Genomic DNA, 15,160 nt, shown 5'->3' on the forward strand with positions numbered 1-15,160 from the left:
CCAGCCTAGTACCTCTGGGTGGCCTCCTGGGGGAAGCAGGGAAAAGCAAGCCTCATTGGGGGACTTGTAGCATCTCTTAGGGGAAGGAGCAAGGCAAGAGCATTACTGAGCCTTAGGGATGGGTTTGGAGAAAGGAGTGACGCCAGAGATGTACAGAGTTGGGGTTAAATTCTAAATCTGAGTTTGCCTTCTAGTCTGGCCCTTGTGGTCTTGTCACCCACTCTGACAGGTCTCTAACCCCGCCTCTGGGAAAACCAGCCAGTGAAGCAGGAATAAGTGCCAGTTCAGGTGAGGGGTCAGAAACAGACACTTCGCTTATCCAGAGATCAGCCTGCCGTCACCTCTCCATCCAGAACATAGACGTCAAAGCAAGGGAAGAGTTCTCGCCATCATTGAGAATGACTGAAGCCATGCCTCCTTATTCCTAAGAATACGTCTCCAGCTGACCCTTGCTCTGAGCCCCAGCGTTGCCCAGCCTGGGGAGATTCCAAGTTGTACCTCAGAAGTAGGCAAGCTTCTTTAGGCAGGCATACCAGTCGGGGAGTATGACATCTGGACGCCGTCCTGTGGGAAGGGCTCCCAACAGAGGAGAGAAGACCCAGCGGCAGGGACACGTCACCTAAGACAGCAGAGAGCCTCACACAGACGCCGGAGGGCCCTCCGGACGGGGTGACATTCTGTTTAGCACCTCAGCACTGCAAGTGTGTTATGGAACAAAGCTGGGGAGAGATGTACCCAAACAAATGTTAGATTTTATATCCTTTGCCAAAAAGGAAGAGAAGCATGTAAACATTTAAAAAAAAAAATACTTCATGCAGCAGGGTAAAAATGAAACACACTTTGTTGCTTGGAGGGGCATGTTTAATTGTCTGGTATGTGGAATATCTCGTCTGTATTGTTAGATAAATCTTTAACCGTGTTGGCATCATGGAGTGTTAAGACAAAAGAGAACACGAGATCCCATAAACTCATTTAAGAATTTTTATAGATGATATAATTGAGGTTCAGAGACGTGAAGTGATTTTCCCAAGGTGCACAGCCAGATGGTGCCAGAAGTGGGCCTTGAACTTGGTTCACTAAAGTGCAAAATCATTCAGGGGCTGGAGAACAGGCCTGGGTTCAGCACTGTACCTCGGGCAGGAGCTGCCAGACAGGGGCCAGGACCCACTGCAGCCTCCCAGCGGTCAGAGCCAAGGCCTCGAGAGGAGATTGGGGGGCCAGCAACATCTACCCAAGGACAGGTTGAAGAGATCCTGCACAGAATGGGATGGGGGTCCAGCCGAATGGGTGGGGCTGCTGGTAAGCTGGGAGAACTGACCAGAAGTGCACAGGGCAGTCAGGGGCAGGGCGTCAGGAGTGGTATGAACATAACCAATACATGAGTGAGTGGCAGGCGTCCCCTGACTGGAACATTTTGACTCCGATTCTAGAGCAGCCCACCTCCAGGCATGTCAGGAACTGGTTTGAGAAGCAGCTTACAGCCCTGAAACGGGAAACAAAGAAGAAAATGCCAGCCACTCCTTGTAATCTGGTGGGAACCAGCTGCTAGCCTCGGATTTTTGCTTTCTATTTCCTGCAAGAGGGGCCGAGAGGGCTCCAAACCGAGCCTGTCCATTGCAAACCTGCGGCAGCTTCTTGCTGAACATCTATCCACAGACTTCCTATTTTTACTCTTAATAACCATAAGCTCGGGGTTACCAGGGTCTCCTTGTTGCTATAGTGAGAGGTGATAGCGCCAGCCTTCCAAAGCGCTGGACCCTTGGCTTAGAGGAAAAACAGAATCTGGGTTGCTTTATTTTTGGGTTTGACTGAGAAGATTTAATGTACCATTTTCCAGCCATTGCAGCAACGGCAGTTTGTGCTCAAAATCCATCAAACTTCAATAGCACAAAGTAACTGACAATTCTGGGAAGTGGGCATCTGAGAATTTATAGAAGATAAATTTTAAATTACAAAAATGCTAAAACTTCACTAAAAACATCTAGAAAATGACAAATAAATAAAAATACAAGTGGTTATATTACCATAACACAGCCTTCGTGGTCCTGAGCTGTAGCCTTACTATCAGTTTTCTTACGTGTGCTTTTGGGAGAGTTGAAGACCTAGTGTGCGTATCATTGGTAGTCTGCTTTTTCAGTTAATATGTCGTAAGCATCTTTCTGTGTTGCTGCATTATCTCAATAAACTTCCTTTTTATAGGTTGGGTAATCTCACATAATTTCACAAAACATTCTCCCGCTTTTCCTCATTAGTGTCTTCAGTCCACACTTGGTCTCCATCATGCCATCTCGATCGAAATCCTAGTCCTTTTCTGATCTGGATAACTGGGCTGCCTGGCCCCTGTTCCTGTACCCTACGTGCACACACACACACACACGCCAAGATTTCCTCCACTCTACAGCCTTGCTAATCAAAGAGTGGTCCTGGACCAGAAGTGGCATGGGCATCCCCCAGGAGCTTGTTAGAAATGCAGAAGCTTAGACCGCCCCTGGGACCTACTGAATCAGAATCTGTGTCTGTATTTTGACAAGACCCCAAGGTGATTCATAAGTACATGAAAGCTTAGGAAGCACTGATCTGAAACACACATTCCTCATGGCTCCAGGATGGAATCCACACTCCTGGCTATGTGTACAACTTGCTGAGTGGGAACCAAATGGAGAGGGGGCAGGGAGTGAATAGGGGAAAGGGCCAGGCCAGCAGGACAACCACCGGTGCTGGGCAGCTGTGGGCCAGACACCTTAGAGACGCTGGGGGACAGGGAGGCCTGTGAAGGAAGTTCTAAAAGCCAAATCCATGGAAGATGCAAGATTGAAAACTGAGGGCCCAGTTGACTAGAAGGGGCAGGAGTGTGGGCTGCCAATCACCATTCCATAGATGAAGAAGCTGAGGCGCAGAGAAATTAAGTGGCTTACCCAAGGTCGCAAGCTACTGCTAGTGGAGCTGGGCTGCAAACCTGACTGCAGAGTCCACACTCTTAGCCACCCTGCAATGCAGAGTAGGGTAAACAACAGGAGGAAGAGAAGAATAAAAAGATGTTAAGCTCCTACAATGAGCCGGGTACTTTTTCACTTAATTATACTTAATAGTCACAGCAGCCTTTGGATATTCTTACCCCATGCTACAGATGAGGAGGTCAATTTGCCCCAGTAATAAGCAATTACCCAAGTTCCCATAGTTACTAACAGCTGAAGTCAGGATTTGAACCCAGGACATTTTGGGTACCAAAGTGATGCTCTTTCCACCTTGCGTACTTCATCAGCAAGGTGTGGAGTTGGTCTCTGCTCTCAGAACAGCTTCTCTCCTTCCTACCTGCCTCTCCTCCTGATTGTATAATCCCACCTCTGCCTAAGGACACATTCCTTTTGCCTGTTCATGGTGAGGAGAATTACGGGGCAAGTCTTAGATGTTTTCCCTCAATCCTTAAAATTGCGAGATGCTAGGACTAGAAGGTACCTGGTTTAGCATTTAATCCAATTGCCTCATTTTATAGTTAAGGAAACTGAAGCCCAGAGAGCTCAAGTGACTTGGATGAGGTCACACAGCCAGCTAGTGACAGATCTGAGACTCTGACTCTGGATTCAGTGCTCCTTTCATGACTCTGGGCTGTATTTGTACCTGGTGGCCTGGGTGGTGAGAGGTCAGTGTACTGCCAGGCTAGCCGGCACCGGGCTGTTGGGTTGCTAAGTCAGTACAAGTTCAGCCTTAAGCTTAGGCTGGAGGATGCAGTGGAGGAATCTCCATCTTAAAAAAACAAAACTAATAAAAATAGTACCTGCTTGTTGTTAAAAATCCAAAGAGTATAGAAGTGTGTCCAGAAACACTTGAAAGCACCCCCCCCCCCAGCCCACTCCCCAGGGTAACCACTTAGTGCTGTCTCCAGTGGCTCCTTCATCTTCCTGCCAGCCGTTGGGTTTAGTAGGATCCATGCCACAGCAAGGCTATTTTTAACAAGCATCCCAGGCTTCAGGGGGTTGAGGAGAGGGGAAGAAAAAATATTCCATTTGTATATTTTTAATCCATGCACATTTGAGCAGGCAGTGGCTTTCCTGTCCTTGCTGCCAAGGGTTTCAGGCAATTGATCAGACTTTCTGGGTGCCGGGTAATCCTTTCTCCTCCCCTAACGAGGCTGGAAGGCCGGGGAGGGGTTCAGGCGATGTTTCTGGGGCTGAAGGCTGTCTCAGCTGGCTGCCTCCTGATCCTGCCTGCCCCCAGCCCTCTCCGTCCCGGCAGGCTTGAAAATCCTGGCTGGGTCTCCCAGGGCAGAGGAGGCCTGGGAACCTGACTCTTTGTGCCAGGCTCATATTTAGAAATGTCTCCAGCCAGAGGTTGGCGTCTGTCCCGCTCAGGCCCTGGGCAGGGGGTGCAGTCACATGTGCTGCTTTCGAGTGGGCTGATTCTGAGTGGGCGACAGCCCGCTTTGAATATAAACACACTCCTTTTATGCTGAGGAGCTGGCATCTGAGCCTGTGCTCCTGGGCACTGGGTGAGGGCAAGTGCTGGTAGCCGGATGGGTGACAAGGAGAGGAAGAAAGATGTCACAAGGCTTGAACTGGGCAAAATGTTAGTGGAGGAGGGGTCCCTGCCTCCTCCCCCGCCCCCCAGCCCTGATCTGTCTTCTGCATTCCTCCGCTAGCTGTCTGGAGCACTGCTCCTGCCTGAGTTGGGGAGGCCTGCAGCCTCACAGGGGGCCGGACAGTGCTCCCCCATCTGGACTTTCCTTTCTGCCTTGTGAATTCCCCAGTCTGTTCAGGGGCGATCCTGGGAGGCAGTGCGGACAGGGACAAGAGCAAGGCCTAGGTGTGGGGCCACCTGCGTCGGGGTCTTGCTCCATCTCTCCATCTGTGAGCAGCCAGCCCCTCAAGCTTTCCAGATCGCACCTGCAAAACATAGCCGAAATGATGTCATTCCTGAAGGCTCCTGCAGCCCTAACAGCGAACATGCTACAATTTCTCGCTCACCCTGCGTTCTTTTCCTTGACAGTGTGTGATGATGAGTGAATTAGACCAACTGACCCCAGCCTTAAATAGTAGCCTCCTGGGTAACAAACATTGTGTCTTAGCCCTGTAAAAATTCTCCGTTCTTTTAAAACAGTTCCTTTAAGGAGAGGCATTCTGGTTCATTCGCTCGTGCCTAAGCTACGTAAAGAGCACCTGTGAAGCGCAGGCCCTGTGCTGTCACCAGCCCCACGGCAGCTGGTGGGTGATGGGGTGGGGACTTGCCGCCCTCCTCACATCACCACCCCTCTGCAGGCCTGCCCTGGGGAGCAAAGAGGCTTGCTCCTCAAATTCGGCTCTGTGGAGAGGAGGCTGCCTTCCCATAGGCAGATCTTCAGAGAGAATCCAAATGCAGCAACAGGACTTGCCTCCTTCAGCCCAATGCCAAGCCACTGCCAAATCCTCAAGCCCCTGGCAGCCCTCAGCTCTCCCTGCCCCATCCTTCCCTCCTCTCCCTACATCTGAGGAGAAGAAAGCTCCAAGCAGTGGTCCAAAAGGCTGAATAGATATTTGCTTTGTATCTCCTGGGAGCAACATGGTAAATACACAGTCACTGAATGAATGAATGAATGAATGAATGAACAAACGGATGAATAAGCGAGTGGGCCAATGAATGAAGGACAGATGGAGTCTCATTCTCTGCTCCAAAGGAACCTAAAGTTTGGAGGAAGAGAACCGGGCTTGTAGAATGGGAGCACTGTGGGACTGAAGGGCACCTGAGGGGTCGGACCCTCCCCCTCTTTTTATGGGAAAGGACACACAGGCTCGGAGGCCAACGAGGCCGCTGGTGAATGCCTGCGGCGGACCGCAGAGGTCAGAGGATGGCGAAATCGCCCAGGGTGAGTGAGATCCGGAACTGAATGCAAGGCTGCCCTACTTTCCCTCCGCCGCGGCCCTAAGTGTCCCTCGTCCTTGGGAAAAATTGCCTTTTCGTGTGGTTGGGAGTGGATGGCGCAATTTTTCTTTGAGGGTTAATTGTTTTGCTGACAGCACAGATAATTAAAAATGAGCATCCTGGAGGGAGGGCGATGGCACCATCTGCTGTGAATATGTTTTGACCCCACCTTGCAGGAGGCTGGAAAGCCTATCCCCACTCTCCCCACCCCCAGCAAAAATTGATGTGCTTTAGCTGTTTGTTCCCGGAGCTACAGCCACCAGGTGACCGTGCAGCCAGCAGGATGGGCAGGTGACCAGCTTCTAAAGGATGCAGCTTCTTTCTCCCTCCCCCACGGCATGCAGTGCACGTAGTAGGGCTCACAGAGCTCCAAGGTAGAACAAGGACCCACTGGCCACCTGAGACACAGCACAAATGCCAAGGAGATGCCTTTCTGTTCTTCCTGTAGCCTGATGTTTTGAGGTCTGGTCTGCTGTTGACCAGAGGTGGGCGTGTGGGTCTGCACTGAGCTACATGGCTGCCACTGGTGTTTGGGTCGTTTTCCTGCCTAACTCCATGGATTTGCCATCTCTTCTGGGTTTCCTGGACTTTAGCCTGTGCTGCTTGTTCTGGAAGGAGCTTGGCCCCTGCCTTCTATTGCCAGGTAGGAATTTCCTAGGTTGTGATTCCTCCATGTCAATAGAAGCAGAGAAACCTTGGAATCAAGCAGAGAATCCCGTCGTCCAGGAGCTGCTGAGCTCTTTCTTCATATGGGTGGAACTTTGTGGGGTTTTTAAAAAGAATTTTACTTAGGGATATGTCACATATATAAGCATTGGAATGTTTATATGCATTTGGAAGGTAATAATAATAATCGCTTCGTTCTTTCAAAGGGGCTTCCAACCCCCAGTGCTGTCGCCCAGAAATGCCTTGGAGGCCAGAGCTGTAGAGAGCCAGGTCGCCCAGGAGGCTCAAGGTCGGCACCGCCCTCCTGAAGCTGTGGCTATTTATCACAGCCAATTTCCTCTTTGCCCAAGCTGGTCCTGTTAGCTAGGAGCCTCCACATTCCTGTCTTCTCTATTTATCACCCTGTTCTCTCTGTATTCTCTCCTCCTGGACCCTCCTATCAGGAAAGAAACCAAAGGCATGATTGTTCTCTTCTCCCCATTCCCCCATAGCAGGCCAAGCATGCCTCTGTTCCCCTCCCTCTTCCCACTCCTATTGACCTGCCACCCCCCTGAAGTGACATGAAGTTAACCTGGCATCAGGGAACTTTCTGGAAAGAATGATAATTGCGAGTCAGGAATTCCAGTCTGGACTCCTTCACTAACTGACTGTGTGACCTTTAGCAAGATTCTCAACCTTTCTGTGCTTCTGTTTGCTCATCTTTAAAATACCCCTTTACGTGGTGATTGTGCAAGCAAATGTGTCCAAAGGATGAAAAAGCATCTTGCAGGGTATAAATCATTATGTGTGTTGTAGGACATGGTCATCATCATACTTACAAAATCCATGGGGCCTCATGGTCCTGCCTTCTTTTGCCACCCTCACTCCTGTCCATGGTGCTTTTCCTTACCTGAGCACTGGGTGCCCTGGCAGACATTCTCCACCTGCCACAGCCCCTTCTTAGTAGTGCGTCCACAGAGGCTGGAGGAGGCTGAGGTTGGGGTGGAGCTCAGGGTCAGAGCCATCTGGGCAGTGGGAGCCCTCCACCTCCGCCCCCAGGAGCTGGAGGTCCTGCCGGGTCAGAGGTGCAGGGCTGCGGCCAGTGTGGACCCAGTCTCCAGAGATGGGCAGATCTCCATGCTGGAGGAGGCTGCTTCTAGCTAGAGCCTCTTACCAGCCGCCCCCTGCCTCCCCAAAGTGTGAGGCATGGTCTTGGCTGTGAAATGTGGTCGCTCAGTGGAGCCAGTGTCTGTGTCCCTCACCCAGAGAGCTTTGCATCTCCACTCTTGTCTCTCACTCTGACTGAAGGGCTTTGAAAGGTGGCTTATCATCAGCCACAGATGGGTGGCCTTCCTGGAGTCCCCAAACCACAGCACCCCAGAAGCCTTGTCCCAGGGGCCTGGGCTGCAAGAGTTGAGGAATGTCCCCAGTAGACACAGCCTTGTTCTTTGGTCTCACTGAGGGAGGGAGAATACCCAGCTCCTTCATCTTTCCTGGGGCAACGAGGTTCTGTTGGTGGGTATTAGCTAAACTCTGAATGGTGGGTAGGATGTATGACAGAAGGTGGCTTTTTCTGGCAGATGAAACGAAATATGTAGAGGTAAGAAGACAGGAGTGAAGGGGGATGTGTGTGTGTGTGTGTGTGTGCATACACACTGAGGCCTGGGGTTAGAGTTGGTGGTCTGGACGTTGGTAGTGAAGCATCCAGCTCGGGTAGAGTCTGTATAGCCACCAGGAATTGTAAGACCTAATAATAAAGGGCAATAAGAGGATGGCTGGAAAGTTCTAGAACAGTTAAAACTTGGACATGCGTCTCTGGCCCTGGTAGTTGACAGGGCCTCTGTTCTTCCTGCAGGTCCCCTCTGAAGCAGCTGGGAACTCAGGAGGCCTTACCACCCCCGAGGAGTGGCCTAGCCAGGAGAGCAATAAGGGATGTCGTGGAGCCCACTCAAGGCCTGAGGAGTGAGCATAATCCACAGACCATTGGACCTGGAGCCTCCAAGTCAGGGGGCCTGTACCACCAGGGAGACTCAGGAAGAATCGATGCCTCGGCCCCCGGCGACATGTACACGGTGTAATGACAGGTAATGAACCTGAGGCTCGTCTATCCTTTCTGAATGATATGGCCGGTAGGAGAATATATCAGCCTGCAGGAGACATAAAATGTCAAACCTTGGGAAGATAACTATGCAAACAACACGCAGTAAGGCCTGATAAGATGATAGATGGATGCTTTATAGTTATTAGTTTCTGCCCCATGTGCTTGCTGGAGCCAGGCACCGGAAGATTTAGCATCATTTGGGCTCACTTCTTCTGCCTTATGGGAAGGCCTGATGCTGTTCTGGATGCAACACACCTCTTGTTTGAACAACGTGGAGTAACAAACCAGGAAGTCATTATTCTCCACTAGTTCCCTTGGGAAGCAGGGAGCCGATGCTGGTGGGGAAACAGAGGCAGCAAGGGGTGCAGGAGCTCTGTGCTATATCAGTGGTACCTGAGTGATGGACCTGGAGCCCCCACTGGTTGGCAAGCCTTCCGGATTGGTTCTTATTTCTCAAATGGCAGAGTGAGATGATGGATGGGTATTTCTTGTAAAAAAAGGAAAAGGGGACTTTGTAGCTTCCTCCTTCCCTCCAAGGATGCCAGGGCAAGCAGCAGATGATGAAAGGTGTCTGGGGGAGGTCATGAGTAAGGTCTGGAGAGCACCGGAGGGGGCTGGCAGACACCCTGGGTCTATCAGTTGATCTGGGGAAGTCAGCCAAGGCTGGAAGCATTGAGCAGATCCCCAGAGCCTGGAAGGCAGAGCCCTAAGGCTGAAAGGACAGGGGGCCAGTGGGACTGGAGACCCCAAAGATGAGCTCTGATCAATGGAGGGGCTGTTCTTAGTCATCTGGTCTTCACTGTGTGTGTCATGTAGGGTACCACTCTAGCAACTTCCACTGTAGGGAAAACGGCAGGCTGGGGCTGGAGCAAAAATAGCCTGGGGCCTTGGGAAACTGACCAGGGCAGGGGGAGAGGGCCAATGGCCTGGGGCAGGAGGCCCAAGGGGGTGTGGCAAATTCCATTCTGGTGCAGGCCAGTGTCAGGGTCCTCAGGGTCAAGCCAAGGGATGAGGAGGGGCAGAGTATTAGGACTTCTGGGTGGCCTTGTTCTAAATCGGGCAGAAAGAATGAGATGAAGGAGTCCAGAAAGCTGAGCCCGGCTCTAGGAAATGGAGCAGCCACAGGCACCAGGCAGGCCCAGGACTTGGCTTCTGTCTGTATGAGGAAATGGAAGGGGAATTGAGCTCTGGGGACCCTGGAAAGGATTGTCAGGGGACTGGCTGTGCCTGGAGGGGCCTATCTCGGGAGCTGACAGCTCTACAGGTGCCTGGGGCTAGCTGTTTCCCTGGGTACCCCCGACCCTACTATACTGGCCCTCGGCTACACCCAGACCCCTAGCTCTCAGTAGGGCAGTTGGTCTGTGCATTTTAGACTTGACTGGGGACCTGGGAAGGGCTGACCCTGAGGGGCAACCTACTTCCTGATCAAGGCAAGAAAGAGCTAAGGATCGAGTCTATCAGAAAGGCTCTCAACCTAGTTTACCAGTATTTACCGAGTACCCATGGTAAGCTGGGCACTGTGCTAGGTGCCAGAAATGCAAAGATGCGGGAGGCGAGTCTGCTCCCAGGGGAGGGAGTATGGGGCAGAGGAGAAACCATGGGAGTGGAGACAGATCCAGGACTCTGGGAGCCTCGGACTCCTCTCCTCAAAAAGGGGACAGTACTTTCTTACTCACAAGCCGGCTGGGAGCATTAAATAAGATAAAACATGCAGAAAACTTAGCATAGCATCTGGCACCGTAATAAGGGATCGATACATTTAGTTTACTTTCATTGCTTGGCTCTCGGAGGAGCCTGCAGTCTGGCAGGGGTGGGAGCAAAGAAGCCTGGGAGAAATGCATCGGCAGTCCCAGGGCTTCCGATTGCTAATAGAGTTTGAGGCCTGGGCTTTGAAAACCTGGTTATCAGAATTCCTCTGGCCATGGAAAATGTGGTCGAAGGTGGATCTGAACACTCAGGGATGGTGACTATATGCAAGTGCTTTGGCAGTTGTGGGGCCTGGGGGTTCTTCTCGGGTGCTGAGTAGGATGGAGGCGGGAGGGGTGGGTCCTGGAATTCACAGAAGTGTTGAGATGAGAGGACATTCTCAGAATGCTTGGAGAGTCTTGCCTCCTGGGCTTCCAGTGTTGTTCTTGGGAGCGTGGCTGGGTGAGGTGGGTACAGAAACCGTGGCAAGCCTTGGGACCTGAAGCGGGACTGCCCCAGAGAGGCGGAGCACGAGCCACCGATGCAAGCCACGCCTGCGATTTTCCATGTTCTAGTAGCCACATTTAAAAAGGCAAACATAAGCAAGTGAAATTAATTGTAATAATGTGTTGCATTGTACTCAACACGTCCAAAGCATTATCATTACAACATGTAATTAATACGAAAATCATTATTAATGGAATAGCTTACATTCTTCTTTTCATACAACGTCTTTGAAGTCCAGAGTATATTAGACACTTGGAGTACATCTCAGTTTGGACTAGCCACATTTCAAGTACTCGATCGCCACATGTGGCTAGTGGCTGCTGTATTAGACTGCACAGGTCTAGAATCTAGAATATTTTGCCGAGGGGTACCCAGAGGCCAGGGGTACCCTGAGTTAAACAACAGGATTTGCTATTATGTCTTTTTTCTTCTGACACATCTGTAATGAATCCCGGAGGAGGCTGGCTTGAGTAATCAGAGATGTCTTGACTTGCTTGTTCTAGATGGTGACGATGTTCTCTGGAATCAGCCCTGGCTGCGGGTCTCACCAGCTGGGCTCAGGCGCCACCACTTGCTGGTGCTGGGGCTGACCTCAGGCAGCTCTGAGCCTCAGAAGCTTCCTAACAGTGGAACTAATAATTTCTGTCTTGCTGGGTAACTATGAGGACTAAATAAAATAATGAACAATTGCTCTGTGACTTTCGATGTCAAGAAATAATCCTTTTTATCTTCCTGGATCAAATGAAAACCAGTTTGAGTTCCCCTGCTGGCTAAGTTTGGCTAAAGTCTCCTAGCAGGCGTTTCTGTCATTCTGTGTCTACTCTTCTGTTGTATGGGAACTGTGGGGCCTTGCAGGTCAGGACAAATAGGGAGGGGGTGAGGCCCGGACCTTGGCCCAGGGTGGCGGTGGCTGCCTGTGGCCCCTCCTTATCCAGACCTGTGTGGTCCTTTGGAGGAGGTAGGCCAGCAGGCAGCTCGTGCCCCTATGTCAGCTCTGCCATAGGGAATGCTGGGGCCCCAGGTCTTCATCTCCAGGGTGTGGACACCACCGAGGTGCTGTGTTCCAGTGGAGTGAGGGTTGCTGGCCACTCCAGGACCCATTACCTGAGCCATCCCAAGTGTCTTGGGACCCACCAGGGATCCTACTCCAAAAGCTGCATGTCCTCCAATCCCTCTCTCTCCTGTCTCCCAGTCTTGGCCTTTGAAACACAGGCCCATCCCTACCTCCCAGGCCCCCTTTCTTTCCTCAGCCATAAAAATACAGGTAACTTCCCCTTAGAGCCAGGGAACCCGTTGTCACAAAATATGGCTGCTCTTTGGGGGGTGGGGAAGTACATTTTTTAAATTATTCTTTGAATGACATCTGTTCCAGTCACTGGCCCCCAACAATAGCAGAAAATAGTAATTGCTATGTACATTTATTAACATAGCATCGTGACACGTGTAGCTGGCACAGGGTTGGCACTCCACAAAAGTAAGTTCTCTTGTGCCCAGCCCCATCTGAATAACAGGTTCAATAATTCCTGCCTTCTGGGGTTTTTCTGAGACTCAAATGAGATTGGGCATGCGAAAGTCCTTTTTCAAGTTGTACAATGTTATTGAAACTCTTAATTCCCTACTTGGGAGTATTTTCTGGTCTGGGAGCTGGGTTAATTCTAAAGGTGCCCTTCCACTCGGCAACATGTGGCAGGTTGGGCCACCAAGTGCTGTCCTCTCACCAGCAGGCTCAGCTGTGTGCTCCCACAAGGTGCTCCTTCCCACAGAGCAAGCCCCTCTGAATTAACCCCTTGTCTCCCGTTCTCCTCTGGGAGATGGGAAGGACCTGTGTGTCAGTGGCAGCAGTGGATTTCCCCGGCATCTGGTTTGGAATCCATGCAAATTTTCATGAAAGTTCATAATGCATCCTTCCTGGGCCTAAGGGGAGTGAGGCACACATCCTAGGAGGTCACCTGTGTCCTCCTCATCTGCCTGACTTGGGTTTGGTGAGGATTCTGCAATAGGGAAGGGGGCTTGAAGGGACCATCTGCAGACAGATCCCATGTCCTCCAGGCCTGGTGTGGAGGGAGCAGAGTAAGGAGGCGCAGGTCGGTGATGCCAAGAATAACTGGGCATCAGCTTCGCTGGGATCAGTGCAGACTCACTGGACAGAGGGAAGCTCAGGCCTGGGAATTGAAGCGGCATTTTCAAGGTTGGGTCAACATTTGATTGTGTGTGGTTGGGTCAGTGGTCCTTTGGGGCTCACCAAAGCAGTCTGGGGGGCCCACGTTACTGCCTTTCTAGATGGGAGGTTCCTCCCCATGCAGCAGCTGGCTTTTCCTTCCTGCTGCCTCTCCCAGGGCCTGAGTGCTCCAAGCTGTCATGAATCCTGACAGAGTCCCCCAAACCAGTGTCATTTTGACCTAACGTCTATTTTAAAATGTAATCTGTGGCCCATTTAGGGGACAATGAGGGGGGAAGGTTCACAAAATCAAGCGCATTTAGATAGAGATTTATTCCTGGCTCTTTCTAAGTTTGCTGTGTGACCCCTTGCAGATCTCTCTAATTCCCCAGGCCTTCATGTTCTCATCTATAAAATGGGCGGGAGAAAGTAGCCTGCCATGATTTAATCCTGCTGCCAGGTATACACACATTCGAAAAGTAAGAGGCACTATGAATCTTAATCATCAAAGATTAGAGAATATTATGGCAACACCCTTTTCCCTGCCAAGTCTAGCAGCGTGCAATTCTGTTCTTTAAAATTAGTCTCTTTATTGCTTCCTGGGGGCCCACGGGGAACAGCTTCTGACATATCACCTTAAAATTTTGCAGCAGGAGAGGCAGAAAGCCACATTGCCCTTGACTGACAACCTTCCTATGGGTACTTAACAATTCTAATTTTTCATGATTCTTCTGATAAAAATAGTGCCCGACTAAAAACAAATACGTTTGTATTTTCCATCTCCTTAATTAGTTTCTAATTTGGGGGTTCTTGTTAGCTTAAAATCATCTTGCTGAAATGGTCCTTGCATGATAAAAAAAATGTGAAAACCACAATCACTTCTGGAGAGATCTTCCTATTTAATTATGCTGATTGGAGTGCTAGAGACCCCTGGCAAAACGAACCTCTCAGAATAAGCTTGATTTGTGTAATTTGGTTTTTAAAAATTTTAGATGCATATTTATCATATGCATCTTGTTCTCCTTGAAATTCTGACTCATCTCCTAAGAGATGGGTGGAGGGATCTCTGGGCTGTTGAGACCCTGGGACTCCAGCTAAGCCCATGGAGTCACTGATCACCTCTGGCCTGAAAGGAATATGGAGTCCCCAGCTTGTCTGGTCATTTAAATATGTCTTTTCTTTAAAGAAAAGAAAGCAAAGGTAAAAGGTCACCCGGAGACAGCCTAGGAAAGAATTTCCTAGATAGAATTTTGGAGCTCCATAGTAGGAGGGAGTTTTCCATGAAATCCAAGGAAATGGGCAAATCTTGGGTTAGAGATGTATCTAGAACCAAATTCCAGAATGTGATATAACTTTGGAGACCTTGGGAAGACCTAGTCGCTCAAAAAGATATGTCCCCCACCATCCAAACCCATGGATCAGTATTTTCTTTGGTATAAGTTGGACATCCAGATGTAATGTTTAGGAAGGACATGGCACCACTCATGGCATTTTCTTCCATAAAGGTGAACCTAAATCTGCTCAAGCCTGTAGAGCTAACACCACTTTATGCAGGATCCAGGGGAACATGCAAAACCCCTCCGGGGGGAGACCAGCACCAAATCTGGACCACTAGAAGCTCTCAAAACAGATGCCCTAATTTCTCCAACAGGGTGTCTAGGGGCAAGAAGGGGAGGTGTAGGGGAAATAGTTACAGATTAATAGAGTCTTAAGAGACCATACCAGCCAAACGCACACTATCGGTCTGGATTGAATCCTGTTTCAAGCCGACCTGTTGCAAAAGGACATATTTGAAAGAAGCAGGGAGACCCAGGCTCCGTGTTGGATATTCAGGAAGTAGTGTTAATTTTTTTAGGGTGTGTAATGTTGTGGCAATGTTACATGCTGAAGTATTTGCGGATGACATGATTTGATGTCCGGGATTTCTTTAAAATAGTTCAGAAAAAAAGGGAGTAAATGAAGCAAAAACAGAATGTTGAATATTGCTGAAGCTGGTTTGATGATTCATGATGGGTACATGGAGATTTATGATGCTCTTCTGTTTTTGTATATTTGAAAAGTTCAATAATAAAAAGGAAAAAATAATAATAAGGAGAAATGTCCTTACTAGCTAGCCAAGCCCTGAAATTTCACCATTAGAGCTTTATTCATCTAACTTAAGCCTTTCCTAG

General features: G+C 49.9%; 1 protein-coding gene across 3 annotated transcripts in view; it reads left to right on the plus strand.

Moving 5' to 3' along the window:
* Positions 1-15,160, plus strand: part of ZBTB7C (zinc finger and BTB domain containing 7C) — a 347,966-nt gene that overhangs the window by 58,381 nt on the left and 274,425 nt on the right. For 2 of the 3 annotated variants that reach the window (XM_046671520.1, XM_046671524.1), the window contains exon 2: positions 8,393-8,621. The exons of the other annotated variant lie outside the window; for it this stretch is intronic. In XM_046671520.1, the coding sequence (XP_046527476.1) occupies positions 8,615-8,621 (7 nt within the window). In that variant the 5' untranslated portion in view covers positions 8,393-8,614. The remainder of the gene's footprint in view (positions 1-8,392; positions 8,622-15,160) is intronic. 3 annotated transcript variants of the gene reach the window in all.

Source organism: Equus quagga, chromosome 9 (genome assembly GCF_021613505.1).
Source record: "Equus quagga isolate Etosha38 chromosome 9, UCLA_HA_Equagga_1.0, whole genome shotgun sequence".
Lineage (NCBI taxonomy): Eukaryota > Metazoa > Chordata > Mammalia > Perissodactyla > Equidae > Equus > Equus quagga.